The following is a 24046-nucleotide window of genomic DNA, read 5'->3' on the forward strand; positions in this document are numbered from 1 at the left end:
GGCTTTCAACAGCAGTGGCAAAACCTTAATGAAAATGCCAGCACGATTGGACATTTCTGTAACTTGAAAGTAAACACTGATGTCAGTCAGCCTTTTAATGAACCTATTGGATCTTCTTTGGATGCTGTTCAGATTCTTACTCAAAATAATCAAGAGGAAAGAGGGGATTCTTGCACTCTAACTTCAAATCAAGTACTAGACACAAGCGCCACAAAAGAAAAGTTAGTGAGGGATATTAAAACATTGGTAGAAATAAAAAAGAAATTCTCTGAACTGGCAAGGAAAATTAAAATTAGTAAAGGTCTTTTGATAGCAGCAGGTTGTAGTAAAACAACTAAAATCTCTTGTAATGAATCAGCTCAAAATTCTGAACTGTCTCAGAAACAAACTGCCAAAATCCTTCCTGGACCACAAGTAAGCGTAGTTACTTCAGCGCCTGCAGAGGACAAACCACCAACAGTAATGGAAACTGCAGAAGAAACAAGTAGAACACAAAGTACCTTGAATTCCAACATTCAGGACACCAATTGCAGAAATTTTAACCAGGTCAGTTCCATTTTACAAAATTCTGTGTGTTCAGGAAAGTTGACAGTGCCAGAAAAGTTAAATGATTTGAAAGTTACAACTTTAAAGACATCAACTCTAGGGAGTACCCATGCAACATTAAATAACACCCAGTTTTCCTCAGAAAATTTTTTCGGCATTGAAGAAAATGTGCCAACGAAATCTGAAACAACTACTGTTCCTCAGCCTAAGGCTTTTGAGAAATTACCTTCAAAATATCTAAATAAAAATAGGCTACTTCTCAGTCTTCTTGCACATGGAGATAAAATTGAAAAGACATTATTAAAAGATGTTCATGGAACTGTTCAGGATTCTGAACCACCTAGTTTTGAAATGAGTCCCAATACCCAAATCACTGGTAACCAACTGAACTTGAAAAACATGGAAACTCCAAGTATTTGTAACATGAATGCCAAGATTTCAGGCATTTCTTGCCTTGAGCATAAATCCTCAGCAAATGAAATGTCTTCGAAAAGTGACAGTCAGTGTTCCATGGAATTGCTAGCAACATGCCTTTCTCTGTGGAAAAAGCAGCCTTCAGAATCTACAGGAAACAAACAGTGTAATGAGTCAAGAACAAACAAAATAGCAATTGGAATTTCAAAGCCTGTGGAAATCTGTGATAAGAGTCCAGTTTCAGTTGTGGGAAATTCTCAGAATAAGATGATTAACAGCTCACAAGAAACAATTTTGTCAATGGTAGTGCAGAATTATGAGTCTTCGGGTGCCACTATTACAAAAGGAACAGAACTTCAGATTGCTGTAGTGTCACCTTTAATTCTTTCAGATGTCAAAACATTGCCTGTCAAAGCGGTAACATCTGAAGCTTTATCTGAAACAGTGTATCCTGTTATTAAAGAAGGAAGTGTTTGTAGCTTACAGAATCAATTGGCAGAAAATACAAGAGTTACTACTGCTTCGAAAGCTAATGAACCAGTAGCAAGTACAACTAGCACCAAGATTTTCCCACTTATTCTGAAAGAAAAGCAAAATGAGTCAACTAATGTTAATTCAGAAGACACACCTAATGCCAATCAAGGAAAGCATATCAAATCAGAGCCTGATATTCACTATCCTATGAGTGATCAGCAGGCCTCCTACAGTGATATTGTGAATAGTGATATGTTACAGATTGACAATATTTGTTCTCTTGTTGAAGGTGATATATCTTATAATTCTCAAATAGCAGAGATATTCAACTCGCCTGTGAAAAAAGTCGAGTCACAGAAATCTCTACTTAATCATCAAGTGATTAGTAGTAGACAACAAAAAGAACCATCAGACAACATCAATGAAAATAAAGACGTTGGTTTTCAAAAAGATAATGTACAGCACACAGATGTTTCACATAAAATGCCTGATCAATCAAAGTCATTGCAACTTCCAGAATCAAATAGTGAAATTCGAGAGGAAAATGACTTGGAGCATATCAATAAACAAGAAAGCACAGCTAAAGATACATGTTCATCAGCTGCTACTCAACAGGATGGTAACCCTCAGGAAATTGATGTGTCCTGCAATTACACTGCCCAGGATCCTGCAAAAAATGAGATTCTTGATGATAAGACATCCATCTTATACCTACATGATCAGCTTTCAGAACTGTTAAAAGAATTTCCCTATGGTATTGAACCTATGAACACACATGAAGGTTCTGTGGCACAACAAATAACAGACCAAATCTCAAAAGATCAGTCTTGTGATAAAACCAGCTGTGACTCAAAAGACTCAACAGACCAAATACAAATTACAGTATTAAACTCAGAGCAAATGAAAGAAATATTTCCTGAACAGGGCAATCAACACTGTGAGGTAGACAAACCAACAGAACCTGAGAAAGCAAAGCCTGTCACAGAAGAAAGGAGTCAGTGTGACCCACAAGTACATACAGATGGAGGAAGTCGTAATCCTTTAATACTGGATTCTGAGAAAGATGATGTCGATTGCTGTGCATTGGGGTGGCTTTCTATGGTTTATGATGGAGTGCCCCAATGCCAGTGTGATTCCATCAAGAACTCTACTTCAAAGGAAGGAAAAGGGAAAGATCAGTGTTCTCCATTGGAGACCAACAGTTGTAAGCAAGAAGAGAGTACCTCTGATAGAGATGTTCTTTTTGGATTTTATAGTCCTCCAAGTAACAATCCAAAGATTGCTCTGACTTTTCCAGATGAGAAAGAATGTTCTCCTGAAATAGAACAAAGCAAGTATATAGAAGATGTATTCAAAATAAAACATAACAGCTCTCTAAAAACAAAGACAAAACAGGAATTATCTGGTCAGCCTTTATCTGAAGGTGATAAAAACATAGATTCCTCACAAAGTCACAAAAGAAAACTGAAATTTCATGAGGTAACTTTTCAGTCTAGTAATAAAAAATTTTCTCAAGAGAGTCTGCAGAGGAAGCTCATAGCACAGTTACGTCCACTAAAAGCAAAGACAGGTTTTTTGACAAATAAAGATCTGCACGTGAAGAATGGTTCTTCAGTACAGTCAGTATTGCCAGAAAAGAGAAAATTGAAAACAGATGACTCTGAACAAAAAGTTTTAGAAAAAAGGAAGTCAGAAGAAGAGAGCATACTTGATTCTGAGAAAAAGAGGATGAAATACGATAAACAAGGGCAGAATAAAAATGGAGGTGGTACATTTAAAATACATAATTTTTTGTCAACCCCAACTGAAAGAGCTAGAGTTAAAGAAAAGACAGTATCAAATGTCAAGTCCTCAGGCTCTAAGGATAGTTCATCTAAAATTAATAGAGTTCTGTCACAGGAGTATTTACAAAAGCAGAAGCATAAAGAAGCAATGGGTAGCAAAGCATCAAAGAAAAGCTATGCGAAAAATACACCATGTGATTCTCAGTCCATGTGGTCCAGTAAACACTCTATGCAAATTGAGAGTGGGAAATCAAATGAGAGACATAGTAGTGTACAGACCTCTAAAGAATCATTAAATATTTGTACAAGCCATGGTAAAATCCTCAAAATCCACCGTTCCAAGGGGTCTAAAACACACATTTCAAGGAATGTTAAAGGTACAGCTGGTGGAAAGCAACCTGATAAAATGTGGATTGATAAATTAGACAAAAATGTTAATATAAATAATGAAGTTGAATTCAGCCAGATGTCTCCCCAAGCAAAGGAGCAAAGGAAACAATATCTGAACAGAGTTGCATTTAAATGCACTGAACGTGAGAGCATTTGTCTCACAAAATTAGAAAGTTTACCTAGGAAGTTTAATAAAGAGAAAGAGAAGAGACTGGAAAATAAGCCGAAGAGCATTTTACCTAAGAAAGATGCTACAGAAAAACGAAGCATGCTGGAGTTTAAATTATGTCCAGATGGATTGATTAATAAGAGTACAAACTCCAGTGAAGGCCAGAAGAATCTGCAGTCTTGTCCCGGGAAGGAGCAAGTCCCTGTGCAAGGTCCAGTATATATTTTTTTTTGTTTGTTTGTTTTTGATGGTGTCTACAACATTGTAAAGAGTCGTAGGTCAAGTAGGTTAGCACCTCTCCTGCAATCTTGGGTAGCTGTGAAAGATGAACACATTTTGCCATTACTTATTATTTTTCTCAGTAAATCGGTGTTCATCAGGCAAAATTTGTTTTAAGTTTGTCTTCCCTTAATTGTAAATTGTACTGTTTGTACCAATGATGAGGCATATAAAATTGTAAGGTGTGCCAAGAACCTTATATAGTGAAAAACGTGTATTGTGTTAAGCTAGAAAAGTGTCTTATGCACATTATTTCAAGTTTACTTTTGTTGATTTTCCTTCGGAGTTGCAATTTGAAAGTCCTGTGAATTTGAAATTTTGGTCTGTTAGGAGGTATGTAATGATTATTAAAGATATCTTTTTATACTACGTATAAAAGGTTCATCCATTTACCATCTTTAAAGCAGTTGGTGACTGTTATTGAAGTTAAAGTGGTAACATCTAGTCTACTCATGAAGGAGGACCGTGGAAACAGTACTGTCTAGTGTTAAGTCACCAAACCCAGGAAGGCAAATGCAACTATTGGTTAGCTGAATGGTAGAATTCTCACATAGTATAGGAGGGAAGGAATAAATAGATGACTAATTATTTGTGGTAGTAAGGAAACATTTATGGGTTGTGGATGTTACATATAAAACATTGTGCCGGGAAACCCAGATTGGAAAACTAAATGATTTGAATGGAAACCTTAGTATCTCCTGTGCCTTTTAGGTGGTAACTGGGTACGTAAAATTACAGTGTAAATAAGGTACATTTTCTTGGAAGGTGATAGGGATATATGATTAAAAGTATAAAATTCATTTTGTAAAGTACTGATGATTTCACTTGGTGCTTATAACTAGATATCCTCAGAATTTGAGGCATGAATGTAATAGCATTGAAAGTGGGTGGGGGCAGTGTGAATGATGTTTTCTATCATGTGCCCTTAAATACCTTGAGATGCGTTGGGCGTTCACCCCAAGTAGGAGAAACATAATTCACATAGTGAAGACAAACTTTTAAAACAACTAATTTTCTAGCGTGAGATTATTTAGGAGCTTCAAATGGGAGAAAGTACTTTTTTAGGTCCTTTTTAGGATTGTTTTGTGAATATATTTAATGCCTTTTAAAATCTCTTTTATGCTTACCCGATTTTCATTCATTATAGTAATAAAAGTGGTAACTAGCAATATCTAGACATCTGAAAATGAATATTTAAATAGTTTCAGGAATAAAAAGTACAAAAGAAGACTGGATAAAATACATACCTGAGGAGAAAAGGATTCCAGAAGCCAACCAAGAAATAGGTAAAATCATTTCTTTATCACTCTGTCGTGTATAAGCTGGGTTATACTTACAAAACTATTGTGATGTTGGATTTTTATTTACATTCGTTTTTAAATGATTCAGTATTTGTATGTACGAGGGTTGGAAGACATTCTCTCCTATTTTCTCTCATGCCGTGGAGAGGGAAGCAGTGATCTGTTTGCTTTTAACAAGAAAGTAATTCTCATCACAATGAGTTAGATGAGGATAGGCATAATTTTTCTGTGTAGGACAAGGCAATAAATATTAGGTTTTGTGGATTGTAAGGTCTCTCTCCCCTAAATAATCATCTCTGACATTATAGTAAGAGAAAATAATAAATGAATATTATGGGCCATAAAATAATAAATGAATGTTATGGGCTATGTTGCAATTAAACTTAAAAAAAATTTTTTTTACCAAAACTGGCTAGAGGCTGGGATTGGCCTGCAGGCCATACCTTCTTTGCCAACCCTTGGATTAGATGATTTGCAAGGCAATTCATTTAAATCTCAAAACCAGGTAGGCAGGGATGTTCCCATTTTATCAATGACAGCTTAGATCACTTGACTAAAATTGTAAGGCTCCTAACTGAATATTAGGGAGTTGAACTGGATTCCCTCTCTTGATGTTTATTAAATGTGTAATTGAATTATTTTGATGATGAGAGACCGATGCTCTTAGTTAACATTTTTTTTTGGTTGAGGAGGGATTCGGGCTGAGGGCCAAACCAGAAAAACCAAAGTTTTTATTATCCGATTTAATTAGTGGAATGAATGTAGTTTGTTTTTAGGCTTTTGCATTAAGAATGAGAAGCTAGGGTGCAGAAGTTTCATCTTATTTTGGTTGGTCAAATATGTAACGAAAAGAGTTTATAGTCGCTCGGAAATGGAGAGAAACAATTCCACCGTGAGCAACAAAAGAGAAGCACATTCTTTAAAAGAGGAATGTGACAGATTTAGAAGAGAGCTAAAAGCACAAATACATGTAGAAACCGAGTCCTACACATTGAAAATGCACGTAGGGAAAAACTAAAGTTGAATCAAAGGAGAAATGTTTAATCAAAACAGGAAAACAACCAGAAAAGGGATCTGAGAGTAGAAAAGACTTAAATTTGGAACATGGAAAGTCAGAAATGCAAAAGATGGAAATGGGCATGTAAATAGGGGCAAGAAAGGTCCTTAGAAACAGGAAAGACATAAATGTTAACTCATAGAGAAGGTGAGAGATTCCAGTTCATAATTGGAATCTGAATATGAAACTACTTGGGAAACAGATGCATGCACAGGTTGACCAAAGAGGCTCAGAGATAAGCATGAGCTAAATGACAGGCATAAAAACAGCCACATCTAGGATGAGCAATAAACAGTGAAAGTGGAATATCAGTACTCGGAATCATGGAAAAAACACAAACCAGAGTATAAGCACAATGAGATTTGCAGCAACTTGAGAGAAAAGCGAAGATATAAGTCATCGAACTCTCTCAATCTGAATGGAGTCAGGGAAAGAGTGAAAGATAAAACATAGACCAAGATGAAAAGACTGGAGAATGGGAAACCTGTGTGAAGTGAGATAAAAACAAATGTCACAAACTCCCAAACAGCTATACAGAAACATTTAAGTATACATCTAAATTTGGTAGCAAAGTTTGGAGTGTGGATAGAGCAAGTTAGAAAACTACCGGTCAGGGTAAGGTTGAAGAAGAAGTAACAGAATCCAATGGAAAGCAACTTAGAGACCCAACTCAGGCCATCAGCATTACTGATGTCATGAAAGAAAGATAACAAGGGCATAAAAGAATTATGAAACAGTTAAAGAAGACAGAATACTTGACCTGCCTAGGCAGAAATAGGTAAAACAAATCTGTCATCCAGAGAAGAATGGCAAAAGCAGGAATGAAAAGTGGGAACGCTGAATCTAGGAAATAGTGAGATAGGAGCACATCTAGAAAGGCACAGAAGTATGTAAAGCTGGGCCTATCAAGAAAAGGAATGGTGAGGCTAATGCACACTGAAACGGTCTAATGAAACAGAAGTACAGGCATGTCTTAGAATGCCTAATGCATAACAAGGCCAGAATTTTACTATCCGCTGTTTAAAACTGGCTGATGTTTGTGCTCTTCATATTTAGATTGCTGTTAAGAAGGTCACATTTGTAATAGTGTGCAAATGATAAATGAGATTTTTATCGAGCAAGGAAAAGGGTAGAGCAGAACAGCCCTGGGCGGTGAAGACAGGAGTGAAAGTAGAAAATAGCCCCCGAAGGAGAGGCAAGATGTGCCATGTGTATAATTTATAATTCAATCGGAAAAGAGCCATAGTTTGTCTGACTTAACTCCTCACCCTAATTTTTTATCCCAGAGAAGAATGTGTACTTTCGATCTGTTTTGATTGACTGTATGTTGGTCACTAATGTTAACAGTAATAATAAAGTAAATAAATGAAATTTTTGTTTCCGTAGATGATGATAATGTGGCTAATTCAAGAGTCGTCAAGAGAACCTTCAGTGCAGATGGATTTGAGATAATACAAAACCCAGTAAAGGATTCAAAAACAATGTTTCAAACCTACAAAAAGATGTACATGGAGAAGAGAAGCAGAAGCCTTGGTAGCAGTCCTTTAAAATGAGAAAATTTCTCTCATTTTCTGTTCAGAATATTTTACTGGAAATAGGATGGCTATGATAAAATTTCTTGGTCAAAGAGTTTGGTTACCACTTAGGTTATTTTTATCAGTGGAATTACTTAATTAAAATGGCTGAGAACCTTAGTTATGGATAGCAGACATAAGATGTAGATGATGGTATTTGTCAGGGAAACCATAAGGTATTGAATTTTAAAATTATTGAGCCAGGTTCACCATATTTTAAAAGGAATTCTTACACAAAACTTATTTTGAAATGCTAACTATCCATTCTGAGGCAGGACTATTCCTCAGTTAAGGACTTGTTTATTTTTGCTGAGACTGCAAATATATTTTTTTTTCTAAAACTTATTAGCAAAACTTAGTTTTTAAAAGTGCTCACTGAATGTCAAAGTATATTCCTAAGTATTTTATACCTAATTGTAAACTTTTTGTCAGAAGTCTTGTTTTATACTTGTTAAAACTGAACAGAATTTTGGATGATGTCAAAACCTTACTTACATACTTGAAATAAACATTTATTTTTTAAAAAAATATATTTGAAATCATAATGGATTGTTTTGTGTTTGATTTCTCACCCTCACAACAGGACGCATTTTAGAAAGGTGTTTTGTCTTTTCGCAATTAAATTTATTGAGGAACATTTTCTAGGATATGACATTTTCAGCGATTGAGAATTACTGTATTTTGTAAATGGAAATACTACTAAAAACAGAATGCTATAAATAGAATGATGTCATTTGTTTCCAAAGACTATCCATGTACTAAAGTGATGCGAAAGTAATAACAAAAAGATATTTTGTTGCAAACATTAGGGGTAAGGTTAGGACTGTAATATGTGAGTAATCTCAGAGTAAACGTTGCAGCCTCAAGGGCCACCAGCAAATATTCTCAGGGCAGATGAGAAATGGGTTAATTCATCCCACTTCTCTGTTGTGCCTTTTGATTGGTAAGTTCAGCTATATACATTTACGGTGATTATTGATATGTGAGGACTTAACTACAACAGTTTTGTTTTCTGGTTGTGTTTAATAGTCTGAAATACTATTTCCTGCTTCTGTTTTTCTGTTTGCCCTCTTACTCAAAGTTTTGTGTACTTTAATCTTTTTGTTTCAGGTCAAAGAGCTCCTTTAAACATTTCTTGTAATTCAGATGTTGTGGCAGTGAATTCCTTCAGTTTTTGTCTGTCTGGCAAAGTCTTTATCTCTCCTTCATATATGAAGAATGTATTATTCTTGGCTGGTGGTTTTCTTCTAATATTTTGAATATATATAATTTCACTCCTGGCTTGTACTGTTTATACTGAAAAATCTTATGATAATCTGATGGGATTTCCTTTGTAGGTTACTGTCTTTTTTTCTGCCTAGTTTCTTTGAGAATTCTTTCTTTGTCATTAACTTGATAGTTTTAGTGTAATGTGTCTTGGAGAAAGTTTTTTTCATTGAGATAATTACATGTTTTGTTAGGTTCTTTATTTGAATGTCTAGCTCCTTCCACAGGTTTGGGAAGTTCTGATCAATTACTTGTTTGAATAGACTCTCTGTTCTCTCTCCTCCTTCTGGTCTACCCATTAATCTTCATACTGCTCTTTCTAATGGGGTCAGATTTCATAGTTTCATTTTTTTAATTCTTAATTTTCCTTCCACCTGAAATAGTTCTAGATTTTTATCTTTGAGCTTGCTAATCTCTCTTCCATATGGTCTGCTCTATTTCCACTGTTCTTTCATGCGTTCTTCATCTCATTTATTGAGTTTCAGCTCCAGAATTTATTTTTGCTTTTTTTTCTATAGTCTCAATCTCTTCAGTGAAGTTCTACTTTGCGTATTAATTTTATTTCTGAGCTCATCGAACTGCCATACTGAGCTTTCTTGTGTCTTTTTGAGTTTCTTAACTGCAATTTTGAACTCCCTGTCATTTAAATCACAGTTTTCCATGACTTTGGTTTCTGGAGACTTCATTTTCTTTCTGTGCTACCATGTTACCTTGATTATTCACAGGACTGGATGGATTGTTTCTCTGCCTACATATTTGAGGTAGCGAATGCCTATGTTTAGATACTGTTTCGCTCTTAATTGGTCAGGTTGATAAGCACAGGTCTTATGTTTTCCAGTAGATGGTGCTATAGTGCAAGTTTTTGTTTCCTCTTACCTGTGCTACTTGTGCCTCTGAGATTGCGGTGGGACTATGTTGCTTTGGTGGTGGAAATTGTGTATCCACCACGTAGGTGGGTGGGTTGCCTTGGTCTTTGGGCACCACCACTGTGATGGAGAATATGGCGGGTAGTAGAGAATCGGGTTTGCAAGCTCCCACTGCTGCCTCCTTTTTACTAATGGCCTCCAACCCCTCTGTGCTATTTGCTACAACTCTACTGCCTCTACTGGGTTCTACCAAGATGGGTGAGAGAAAGGACTTATGTTCACCAGTCTGCAGCACTACCTCCTTGTTAGTAATGCCTGCTGGCACCACTATGCTATTTAACACATCTCAGCCACTGTTACCAAGTTCTACCACAATGGGATGTGGGGAAGGCAATTGGCTTCTTGGGCAGGGATGCTGTTTCTTGTACCCCTTATTCTCTGGGCCATATGCTGTGTGTGTGTGCCACAGCCTAGCTCCTCTACCACTATCCAGTTAGATGGGACCACTGGCAGGTGCTGAACTGTATCTGTAGCTGCCATCCCTGTCCTTCCCTGTACATCCCTACTCCTAAAATGCTCTCCAGATATACCGATGTGTGGATCTTTCATGCATGGTTGTGCATTGAGTAGGGGAACCTTTTTTGAATTATAGGTGTCTGATTTGTAGTAATTTTAAGAGGAGAGAGAAAGGGGTCTTCTTTCTTTGCCATGATGTTGATGTCACTCAGGTGTTTTTAAAAGGAAATGTTAAGCTGTCACAAGTAAATATTTTCAGGTTTCATTCAGAAGAAAAGCAAAAATTTTACTAGATTTAGGAAATTGCAAGAAAGCACAGAAGGCAAAATGTAACTCTTCAAATGTTTCTGGGTTTTACTTTATGACTATGAGAAAAATACTGGTTATTTTTATAAAATCTTAATGATCTATATATCATCTTGATATATATGCTATGTATATATATAGATATATTATTAACCTACATTTCTGGGACTAGGGAGAGATTAGGAGTTGCTAAATGCATGTAATATTAGTTTTGCTAATGAGAATATTCTTAACATTACTGAAGTGTACAATTAAAAATCCTTAAGACGGTAACATGTCTATTTTATCACAATTAAAAAAATACATTCTAAAGACAAGACTGGGCTTCTCATAAAATATTAAGCAACATGCTTCCGTGGGAAAAGCAGCTATGTTCATCTTGAGTATTTGGTGGTTTAATGTCAGTAAAAGATGCAGGTAGAAAAGCGATGGTCTGTAAAACTGCTGGCCCCGAGGACCAGTCAAGGCAATAGCTCTACACTGGATTAGTAGTCATTAAATTGGTCATTGTATTCTTTACTGCTGGGAACTTTCCAAATTAAATCTCTCACCTAAGAATGCCTTCAATAAAGAAGCAGTGGAAGTTATTAATGTTACTAAATCTCAGCCCTTGAGTGCACATCTTTTAAGTATCCTGTGATGAAAGAGCAAGTATACATAAAGCACTGCACGCGTTCCAGCTGAATTTGAAACAGATAACAGAAGCAATGATGTGTGATGGTCAAGGAAAAACATGTAAATGTTTGACTCGTAAACTGAAGTAGTCCCATGAAATACCAGATTTGAATGAGTAACATTTTTCTCAAACTACTTGATCCTGACATTTCGAGAAAAATGAAAATACTTGTCAATGATAAAATTTGAGCTTTCTAAGAAAAGTTAGAATTTTAGAAAACATATTTGGAGACCCTGAGCTTGATAGCATCCTACTATGAAAGGATATGTGCTAAAATGTGTCTGTATTTGTAAGATTTGCATAACTTAGTGAACCAGTATTTTCTGATGACCAATGCAAGTTAATAAAGAGATCCATTCAAAAAGCCAGCTAGACCAATGGATTTTAATAGAACAATACAAAAAGATCCTTATGGTTTCAGCTTCCATATTGCAACTGACCTTTAGAAAACACATCTTGTCAGCTTTTGGTACAGTATCAGAGGACAATATGATTATCCAAAAAGGCTGTTAACAAGCATGTGAAAAGCTACATATATTTGTGAGATTGGATTTCCTTGACTATTTCAAGCAAGACAACATAGCTCAACAACAGAATGCATAAGTAGATAGGAAGATTTAGCTGTCCTCTATTAGACATTAAAGAGATTTGTGAAAATATAAAACAATACCAGACTTCGTGTTTTTTGTTTTGATAATTATTTTTCATAAATTTACATAACCATTTAATGGATTAATTTTTAAATGAAACACTTTAAAATTTGGGTTTCTCATGGAATAAATATTGATAAATATCTCTGGAAATTCCTCAGGTTTTTAGATTGTAGAAAAAAAATCAAGTGGTTACAGTGGTGATTCAGGAACAAGCACAATTAAATGGATATGTACAGTTATATGTCATTGCCAAAAAGTCAATATTAACTTTCAAATACTTTTCTAAAATCATATAAAGCATTTACATTGTAAGTACTGAACAACTTTGAATTAGCTGCTATCATTCTTTAATTGTTTAATAGTTAATGTTTTCATATTAGGTGTAGCTTTTACATATTAAGGCTAGGATCTTACAGGTACCAATGAATATTTTATGACATTTCAAAGGTTCATTTCAGGCGAGAATGAGCGAAGACCATGCACACCCCTCTAAAATGTTGAGTACAGAAAGAAAGCAATAATAAAAGAAAGCTAATTTTAGAGGAAAAATATAGAGTGAAAAATCCATCTGAATGAGATCAATTAGCATATTACACATGCCTTATTTCCTGGAATTAAATTTTCAAATAGTAAATATAATGTATGAAGCTTGTGGAAAGCACAGTGCTACTATAGAAGCCACGATGATCAGTAAAACAAGTTCTTTCCTTGGGAACCTCCAATCTAGAAGATGTAAAAAGCAAGTGTCAAAATGTCAGTTGATATTTGGTAGAGGTAAAAATGTCATGGGAGATTAAATGAGAGATGAAAAACAATATTTAGAAGTTTTCTTATCGACTTTGGAATGCCTTATATTACTTTACCACAGCCAGATTAATGCCTTTTCTTGTCTATCCAGATGAGAGTGGTCAACTACTGGTCTTAGCAACTAATTTTTTTTTTGAGTTTCTCTTCAAGAGAAGAGTCCAGAGATAGAAGCACAAATAATATTGCTTTGTTATTACAATCTACACATCTCAAGGAAGGCTCATTTCAATTTGAGGTTCATTTCAATTCTAGATATTTAAAAGTGGAACTTGGGAGAAGTATTTAAAGCTCCTCTATGTTATGTTTAGACTACAGAATACAGAATATGGAGTATGAGTCAGGATCTCACCTAAACTTAAATGAAGACTATCACATCAAAACAGACACAAGGTCATCGGGACCCGAAAGCCTTCAGATATTCAAAAGAAGCTTGAGACTGAACATCAGATTCTGACTTCAATATGGGAAAGTACCCTATAAAGGGAATAGATACACCTTTAAGAAAGTATTGCTAGGGAAAGTGAAGAATGATGCAAACTGATAGCATTTTGATAGCCCTGTAATCATAGTAAACATGCTATAAATAACAGGTTACCAAAAAGTAAGTAACTAGAGCTTAACTGTCTGATACAGTAGCCAGTAGCCATATGTGGCTATTGAGCACTTGAAATGTCAGCTGGTCCAAATTAAGATGTGCTAAAAGTATAAAATGCACTGGACAGTTTTAATCTATATTCAGGAGGGAGAGTCAATAGGACTTAATGGTAAATTGATAAGGGAGAAGAAGAGGGAAAAGTCTTGTTTCTGGATTGTGCCAGGGAGTGGGTTAAGTAAGAGGCCTGCCTTTCCTGTGTAATTTAGGGAGCAATAGTCTTGAGGCTGACTGGTGGTGATTGATTACCTTAAGCATGTGGCCGATTTCCATGGAGCTTTGTAAGGGCCAACTCCTTTTCCTGGAGGCCAGCCTACGAGCCAACAGTCCTGAACAAGTTAACCCACACCTCTTAGTGGTTGAGTCAACCCAGCATAGATTCTAGAGAGAAATGGAGTCATGAATTTATACTCAGTCCACCATCTTTTCAGACAGATCATTATTTTCATAGCTGATATTTTGGGATAAATGTTATTGAAATAAATAAGGTTTAATATTTTTATTTTTCTACCTTTGCTTTGCTTAAGTAGAATGGATTTATCTGTAATATAATAGCAATTACAATCCATTTCTTCCCAAGGGACATTTCAAATGTTTATTCATTTGAAAAGAGCCATGTAGTCAACATTGAATGTGAAAAGAGAAGATCTATTGAAAAATGAGACTTTTTTCTGGAAATTATAGCATTAATTTACTCATTGAAGAATGCAGAGGCCAAAACAATATCAAATGCAGATGGTCGAAGTTTGAGAATCATGGCTATGGCTTCTAATGTTCTGGTATTATGCTGTTACTTTTATTTTTTTAAAGACATTTTAATGACTCAGAGTTACACCATACATTTACCATTATTTATATCATAGCTAATGTTAAATCTGTTTAAGTTTATAGTTATTAATTTATATTAGCATTTATAGATTCATTTTGGAACCATTGTAAATATAGTAATGCTTATCTTAAAGGTACTATTAAATATGTGAATGTTTACATTAAAAATAAAAACCACAAGCCAATTTCATGTATTTGAAACATACTATTATCATGTGCTTCTTTTGCAGAGTAAAGCTCATTAGTTACCTGCATCAGTTATTGTCTTCACCTGTCTTAAAATAGCAAACATTTATTATGTCACCATACTAATGGGTCAAAATCTGATTGTGGCTGAGCTGGGTGCCTCCTTAGGGTCTCAAAAGGCTGCAATCAAGGTGTTCACCAGGACTATAGTCTCATCTGAAGGCTTGACTTGAGAAGGATTCACTTCCAAGCTTATGTACTTGGATGCAGGATGCAGGTCTCACAGGCTGGTACACTGAGAGCCTCAGATCCTTACCGTCTTTGACCAGGGGCCTCCTTCAACTCCTTGCCGTGATGGTTTCTTTATAAGGCAGCCTACAACATGGCAGCTGACTTTCCTCATAGCAACAGAACATGAGTGTGAGAAAGAGCAGGCAAGGCGAAAGTCTTTCTGTAATTTAATCTCAGAAGTGACTTCTTGTTTTTGCTATATCGTGTTTTTAGAAGTGAGTCACAAGTTTCAGCCCACATTTAGGTGAAGAGGTTACCCAAGGGTATAAATATTAGAGAGTAGGAATCACTAGGGACCATCCTAGAGGCTTCCTACCAAAGTCCTTTCCTAAATTAACCCCTAAATTGCTCCTTCTTTGTATGGTAATGGAAGACCTGAATAGAAACATGACCCTTCTGTTAGATTTGAGTAGCGCTATTCTTTTTCCAGGGAAGCCTGGAAGTCTGGCTCCTTGGCAAAGATGAGAATAGACTATGACGCACCTGGTTAACCTCGACTGGTTTTAGCTACTTGGTGCAGAGTATTAAATACCCCTTAGTAAACCTGTACCTTAGCAGCCCTGAGATTAGAGCATCTCACTCCTATCTTGGTGGTTTATACAATGAAGACAAAGTATGTCCTGTGTGACTGACAAAGGGCCCTGAGAGTCGTGCCCAGAAGCCTTGGGTCTGTCTCTATCTGCCTGTGCTTTTTTCATCCTGCTGTGCTGTACCCTTTACTTTCCCTAAAACTATTCCTGAATATATCCTGGGAGTCACAGAAGCCCTATCAATGATCCAGTCCCATGCAATTGCTTGGGAAGTACAGCAGGCCCTTGCATGACGTCGTTTCAGTCAACTTCATTTCATTATTACGCCCCTGTAGGAACCTAACCCTTGTTTATGTCAGTTAGCCTGTGGTAAAACTGGTTTCATTATCTGTTTTTTCACCACAGTTCTAAGAACCTATTGATATAGTTAAGTGAAGACTCTACTATTGCCACTCTGTGTGAACTTCAGATAGAGCCACTGTATCTACATTCCAATGGTGTTCAAATGACTTTGGAAACTTTCCCAGCATCACTCAAGTAATTCACAGGGCTGCAAAGAACCTCATTAAATGCCTTTCTATTTCTGTTTGAGAGGACAACCTGCCCTCCATGCCACTCTTTCATAGTTTCTTTCTTTGTACAGTACCAGCTTGCTGACTTTTTATACTGCTGTGAGAATGCTTATCATGTTATATTGCAATTAATCTCAGTTCCTAGACGAAGAGCTCCTTGAGTGCAGGGACCCTTAGTTATATCTGTATTCACAGTGCCTGTCGTCTAATAGAAATGAAATGTGAGCCATATATATAACTTTAAGTTTACTAGTAATCATAATTAAGAGTACAAGAAACTGGTGAAATTAATTTTAAGAATACATTTTATCTAATTCAATATATTTAAAATATATTGTCAACATGTAATTAATATAGAAATTAATAAGATACTTTACATTCCCTTTTTTGGTACTGAGATTTTGAATTCTGGTGTATATTGTACATGTACAGCACATCCTAATTCACATTATCATTTCAATTTTTCAGTTGCCATATGTAGCTCATGGCTTCTGAATTGGGCAGTTCATAAAAGTTGCTCTCAAGTATCTCTAAGCTCATAAGAGGTACTCATTTTTTGAGAATTTGTGAAGTGCTATGCTAATTTATTGCTTGACACTTGGAATATATTAATTCATTTAATACACATACAACCTTAAGATACAGGTATCATCATCCCCAGTGTTAAACAGAAAATCATTTGTTTTCTTCACTGTTGTTCTCCCAGTTCCTGACTGATTTTCTTAATAATAAATACTTACTTTATGAATAAGTTTATGACTATTGAGGAGTGAACATTTGGGCTTAAAAAGGTTAAATAACTTGTCTAAAGTGAGTGACAGAGCCGGGGTCCAGACCCAGCTCTGAGACTTGACTCTTGATCACCTTACCCTCCTGCTATACCTCCTCTATGGACAGATAAACGAACCAATGTATTATTTATTAGCAAGTAGCACATTAATAAGGAAATGAAGCCCTACCAAAAATATACGATCCTTTATGTATCACTTAGGTGAAGCACTTAATGAATTACTGACGATCTGTCAGAAAATACTTTAAAAGTGGGGTTATTTAGAAAAGGAATATTCAGAGGCACTTGTGTGGTACGTGACCATAGCTGCTGCAATTATTTTTCTGAACTGTATTTCATTGATCTCTTGTCCTAGTGGATTTTAAAAGGAGAATTTTTGAAAGTGGAATTTAGACTACTTGCCTTAATTCTTTGTTCCAGAAAAGTAATTCTGTAAAGAACAAATAACTTCACTGTTGACTTTAGGATATGCTTGCCAGTTAATGTATCTAGGCAAATCATGTGTGGGAACAGCTCTTCTATTAAGTTAACAGCTTGCTCTCCTGGACAAAGATCTTGCTTCTTTGACAGTTTGCTTAATAAAAATTACTTTAAAATTCTCACTTGCTGTCATAAACTCTCACCAGTTCCAACTGAGTCTCTACCTTGAAGGACCATCTTTAAATCACTAGAATATAGACCTTTAAACCCTTAATTGTAAATCTTTCCCTAATCTACCCCTCCCTTCTTCTGAGTCACAACTGAGTCTACGTGGCGCTCTCTCCTGCTACAGTAAGTTCAATAAACTCAACTGCAATAGGGTAGAGTTCTCTGGCAGCCTTATGGGAAGTTGCCAAAATTTTTAAAGCAAAGTACCTGGCACTTTTTTCACAGTTTTTAGACAAAATCCTCTGTCAAACACAGAATCTGCAATATAATCTTACTTTCATTTTTTCCTACTGCTCACTCATCTAAACCAGATTAAAATGGCAACACTTGTTTGGTGTTTTGAGACAACAAAATAAAAATTTTGTTAACATTCTTAAGGTTAGATTTTTATTTTACCATATAATTAATAGTATCCTCTCAATATAAAAGGTTTAATCAAGATTAGGACTTGCATCTTTTGAATGGAGAAACTGGACTTTTACTTTACCTCTGCTTTTGCATCTACAATACCCCTAGTTACTTTAACTTAGTGTGATAATTTATGAAAAATAGAATATGATAAGTTCGTTACACTTTGATTCTTCATGTCTTCAGAGTGATGTCTTTTAGAGAACAAATATGGTTATGTCAGCCCTCTTTAATGACTTTCCATTGCTCCAAAGGTAATTTTTCAATATCCTTAATTCAGGTAAGGGCACTACATCCATCCTCTGGCTTCTGCTTTAGTGTCAGTTTTCATGTTTTAGCATTCCTCATCTCTCCTAGTTTCCTAACACCTAAACTTCCCTCTGTTCTTTGAGCACCCCAAATTCTTCTGACATTCAAGACCTTCACATTTGCAGTTCCCTTTCCTGGTACATTGCTTCTTGCTTCCTTCTACATTCCTTTCTGCTCTTCTAAGCCACTTTCTTCAGATTTCAGTTTAAATAGCACTTCCTAAGACTCGTCCCCAGCCATCCCAGTCTAGGTTAAGTCTTCCTTTTATAGTTTTCTTTGCACTTTGCCTTTTACTTCCTGGCAGGTACCTCAGTTGTAAGTATATAATTATTTGTGTGTTCATTCTCTGTTATCTTTCCCACTGGGCTCTAAATTCTTTGAGGCATTTTGTTTACTGCATAGCACAGTGCCTGTCTCAGAGGAGGCACTCCCTAGATATTTGTGGAACACATGAATGAATTTCTAAAACTCACTTTTAACCTAGTTCTTTTCTTCATAATCATCCTCTCAATATAGGAAAGTGTGTTAAATAAAATATTCCTTTTCAATACTGAGGTTCTGATAAGTCTTAGACAAATTAGTTACAGCTACAGCTCAGCTATGGCTATATTTAGGTAGAATGAGTTGGAGGTGTTCCACTTTTCTGGACCATTCATACAAGATCAAATTCCAAAGGCATTTTTGGAAAGGCGATTCTTTGGTGACTTCTTGCTTTCTCGGCTTATCACTTTTGATCATCTGCTCTCCTAACTAATGTCCTCTAGTTCCTGCATACCTGTTCATAAGAGAGTCCTGGTACTTGATGTGTTAGCACCTCTAGGAAGTGAAAGAGCTTATCAGTTTCATCAGGCTGGTGCCAGGACTCCCAGAAGTAGGAGTAAGGCAACCAGGATTTAAGCTTCTGCAACATCTGTGTCATGGAAACTGACACTTAGGTTATATATGTTCTCTTCCTTCAGTTTCTTCAACTATAAAAACAAACAACAAAATAAAACAAAAATAACCCAGAAGAGTTTGATTCCACAATTTTTAAAGTTTATTTTATCCCCCAGTTCTAAGGAGATGGTTTGTAGAAGATTTGGAAAATTTAAAGAAAATTAATAATTACTCAAAATCCTACCCACAATTGATAACAATGATTAATTCTTGGGTTATTCCAAATAGCTTGTTTCTAGAGCCCTTTCCAGAGCCCTAAGATCATGATTTTTGATTCAGTGAATATCTGTATAAGCGTACTTCACTCTAGTTACATTGACTTTTTATAGCCCCTCAACTGTCCCAAGCATATTCTACCCCAGGGCCTGCACTGAGTGTTCAAATATCTGTGAGGAGAGATACATGGGGCACTCCTTCTTTTCATGCAGTCACCCTACTATCACTGTGATAGCTAATTTTATATTGTTTAATAGTTAATTAAATAGATAGTTATTTAAGCATTATTTCTAGATGTGTCTGTAAGAATGTTTTCAAAAGAGATTAGCATTTGAATTGGTAAAGCAGATTTCCCTTCCCAGTGTGGAGCAAAATGATCTAATCCACTGAATAGAACAAAAAGCCAGAGGAAGATTGAATTTACTTTCTGCCTGACAGCATGAGTCAGGACACTGATCTGCCCTCAGCTCTCCTCAGGCTTTCAGACTTGGAGTGCAATCCATATCATTGACTCTGAGATTCTCAGGCCTTTGAACTACACCACTGTCTTTCCTGGGTCTACAGATTGCAGACATCTGATAGGAGACTTCTCAGCTTCCATAACTGCATGAGTCAATAGTGTGTGTGTGTGTGTGTGTCCTACTGGTTCTATGAATACAATCTCAGAGACAGCTTCTCAGGCCACCTGACTTAAATATACCTTCAACCTTGGGCCTGATTTGTTTTTCCTCACAAAGTGTATCACAATCTTTTATTATATAAGAAGCTTATTGATTGTCTGTTTCTCTCCTTACTAGAATTTAAATCTATGAGAACAGGACTTTGTTCTGTTTCCCAGTGCCTATTTTTATTTACTTAACAAAAAGTTATGTACCATTTCCTATATGCTAGGCACTGCCTTAAGTGCTTTACAATTAAAAACTCATTTTGTCCTCATAATAACACTCTGAATTAGGCAATATTATTACCCCTCTTTTATAGATGAAGAAACTGCAGCACAGAGAGGTAAAGTACATTGTCTAATTTATGAAAATTACCGCTAGTAAATGGCAGAGCTGGGATTTGAACTCAAGAAGACTGATTCCAGAGTCTACTTTTGACGATAATTCTATGCTGTGTAGAATAGTGCCTGGCATATAGTAGGAGCTCAATGATTGTTAGTTGGATAAAAAAATGTTTTCCTCCAAACTTTCTTTACTTAGGTTCCAGTTAGTGTTTGATTTCAACCTCAAAAACAGCATCTTTGAATTCTGTATCTCCATGCCTAACCCATCTGTCTCAGATGGTCACAACCTGACTGACCATTGGCTGCTTAGAAGGCTCAGAGGAAATCACTGCTCTCTGACTCTAAGACCTAGATTCTTTAACTCCTACTGAAATCTGGGGTCACAGGCCATTGTGAGGGCGGCAGCTTAATAGTACATGAATCAGATTGAAAAATTTGAGGGGAAAATTTTTAAATTCTTTTTCCTGAAGGTAAATAAATTTAAAATGAAAACAAAGTGTATGTTGGAAATTTTTATGCATAAAATCTACATAAAAATTTGAGTTAAAACTGGAAAATAAATTTAAAAATGCCTTGCCTGGGGTTTGCCACATCAGCACCACTACCACTGGGCAAGAGAAGCATGTTCACACTCCTGAAAGTAAGGCCCTAAGGAGAAGCTACTTCACTAGGGAAGTTGGAAGATGGATGACCAACAGGCAAGGATAGGGAGGAGGGAAGAGAGAGAGAATGACCTTGGCCACATAAAACCAAGAGTTTGGTCTTTTACGATTCCACAGTATCTGTCTTAGCTTGTTTCTAGCTCTACAATATCAGCAAAGGAGATGAAAATGTAAACTCAACCAAATGTTTTGGATGATCTCACACTTCTAGAAAATGAAAAATACTTGACTCTTTACTTTCCCATTTCCTTTCCCTCTTCCTATCTTTCAGTTTTACGCTGAATCATTGGAAAGCTCTTGCTGGAGATCTGTGTTCACTTTATAGCTTGATTTTGTTTAGCTTGGGGCCAAGGATAATTCTATCTTTGTTTGTTTAAAGAGGCAGAAGATAGGAAAGAAAATCTAAATGACTTCTTGTTCCTGACCTTAACATGAAGTGTGGGTGGTGAAGCGGAAGTCAGGGTTAAGGACCTTCGGGAGGATGGTGATTAATTTATTCAAAATACTAAATTCTAAAGCAAATTACATTTTAAAAACCTAGTTAGATGACTACCTGCTCTTCCTGTCTTTGGAATGTTTTAGAGAGGTGTTAAAGAAGAACCATACTGGCACAAACAAAGGCTCTTCTCGATTTCATTGCATGCATTTGAAGACGATTGAAAAATACTTTCTCACAATGTGATTTCACGCTTGTTCCCACATTTGGTGAAACATTTCATTATGCAATAAAATTCTCGCAACATGCCTATATTATAAGACTCACTTTTAGATGAGGACACTGAGACAAAAAGTGTAATTTGCCCAAAGACATGTGGATGGCAAGTGGCAGGGGCAAACCGCTCACGCTGACATCACAACTAACACTGCCCCACACTGCTGCGTTGTGTATTTTTAAGTTGTGAGTAAAGATGGATGCCTTCTGAACTCTAACTTTTCACTCACTCTTCAGTAATCATTCACTGATGAAGGAATCAAAAGAGATTCTAATTCTACATGCTCGAGCCTTAAGTCTCCTGGGGAAAATTTCCTTTCCATTTGATATGGTTTTTGATTACTTTTTCCTCTCCTCTTTTAGGTCAGTTTGCTCTTGATGTTAAAAATATTTTATTCATATAAATTCACAGAATACAAGAGAAATCGTATAGTCAGAACCGTTTCTTCTGAAAGTTATTATAAACTAACTTTTTGATTTTTAGAAATCAAAACAAAACAAAACAAAATCTTTTCATTTTTTATGGGTATTCAGAATATAATGTTCCAGCAGGAATTGCATTCACGAGCAAACCAAGAAGTAATTTGGAGCTGTGATAAAAATAATAAAAATGCTTCACCTCAAAAAAATGGTCATGAGTTGAAAGACAATCTCAGAGGACTGGGCCTCAATGTGTTCAAAAGAACATAAGGAACAGCTCACATGTCCATCAACTGGTGAACAGACAGACAAAATGTGGTACTCATACAACCTGGGTGAATCTTGAAAACATTATACTAAGTAAAAGAAGACGGTCACAAGGTACTACATAATATACGATTCTATTTACATGAAATGTCCAGAATAGGTAAATCCATATAGGCGGCAAGTACATTATTGGTTGCCTCAGGCTGGGGAGGATAGTGGAGGTGGGAGGTACTGACGAGTTGGGGGTCAAAGCCAGAGTACATGTTTTTTATTTGAAGTGATTAAAATGTTCTATAGTAATTGAGTGTGATGGTGGATACACAACTGTGAATATATTAAGAGCCATTGAATTGTACACTTTAAATGGGTAAATTGAATGATACATGAATTATACATCAATAAAGCTGTTTAAAAATGTTATTCACAATTTAAATACTTGTTAGTAATAACGAAAACCTTACTATTGGTGTCACCTGATAATTCCTCAGAAAGACTACCAAGAGCTCTTCTTATCATCCTGCAATGACCCATAGAAGCTTTTGAGTTTGATATAGTCACACTTGCTGATTTTTTTCTTTTGTTATTTGTGCTTTTGGCGTCACGCCCCTAACTTATTACTAAAACGAATATCAATGAACTTCTTTCCTACATTTTAAAAAATTAGTTTTATGGTATCAGGTATTATTTTTAAGTCTTTGATCAATTTTGAGTCAATTTTTATGAGTGGCGTGAGCTAGTGGTCTGAATTCATTGTTCTGCATGTGTTTCTCCAATTTACCTAGCACTGTTTGTTGAAGAAACTGTCCTTTCCCCATGGGGTATTCTTGGCCTGCTTGTTAAATATTGGTTGACTTCTTATTGTTGAGTTTTAAGAGTTCTTTGTATATTTTGGATACCTGTAGTTTATCAGATGTGTCCTTTGTAAACAATTTTTTCCCAATCTGACTTGTATTTTCATTCTTTACACATTTAAAAGCAGAAGTTTTTAATTTTAATGCAGTCTAACTTATCAATAATTTTTTTCATGGATTGTGCCTTTGGTATTGTATCTAAAAAGACATCGCCATACCCAAAGTCATCTAGGTTTTCTCCCATGTTATCTTCCAGGAGTTTTATAGCTTTTCATTCTACATCTAGATCTATGATCCATTTTGATTTAATTTTGTGAAAGGTATAAGGTTTATGTCTAGATTAATTGTTTTCGTGTGGATGTCCAATTGTTCCAGCATTATTTCTTGAGGAGACTATCTTTGCTGCATTGTACTACCTTTGCTCCTTTGTCAAAGATTGGTTAATTATACTTATATGAGTCTATTTCTGGGCTTTCTATTCTGTTTCATCAATCTATTTCAGTAGTATTCATTAATACCACATTGTTTTGATTACTTTAGCTTTATAGGAAGTCTTGAAGTCAGGAAGTGTCAGTCCTCCAAATTTGTTCTTCTTCAATACTCCATTGGATATTCTGGGTCTTTTGCCTCTCTAATATATTTTAGAATTAGTTTGTTAATATCTACAAAATAATTTGCTGTGAT

At 35.8% G+C, this 24046-nt stretch overlaps 1 protein-coding gene across 1 annotated transcript in view; it reads left to right on the plus strand.

The window, feature by feature from the left end:
* The window catches only part of KIAA1551 (KIAA1551 ortholog), a 24078-nt gene extending 15545 nt beyond the window's left edge, over positions 1 to 8533 (plus strand). Inside the window, exons 6-8 of the mRNA XM_011363176.2 lie at positions 5 to 3988; positions 5259 to 5342; positions 7801 to 8533. Coding sequence (XP_011361478.1) covers positions 5 to 3988; positions 5259 to 5342; positions 7801 to 7967 — 4235 coding nt within the window. The 3' untranslated portion in view covers positions 7968 to 8533. The remainder of the gene's footprint in view (positions 1 to 4; positions 3989 to 5258; positions 5343 to 7800) is intronic.
* Positions 8534 to 24046: the final 15513 nt, after the last annotated feature.

This window comes from Pteropus vampyrus, unplaced genomic scaffold (assembly GCF_000151845.1).
Source record: "Pteropus vampyrus isolate Shadow unplaced genomic scaffold, Pvam_2.0 Scaffold82, whole genome shotgun sequence".
Taxonomy (NCBI): Eukaryota; Metazoa; Chordata; class Mammalia; order Chiroptera; family Pteropodidae; genus Pteropus; species Pteropus vampyrus.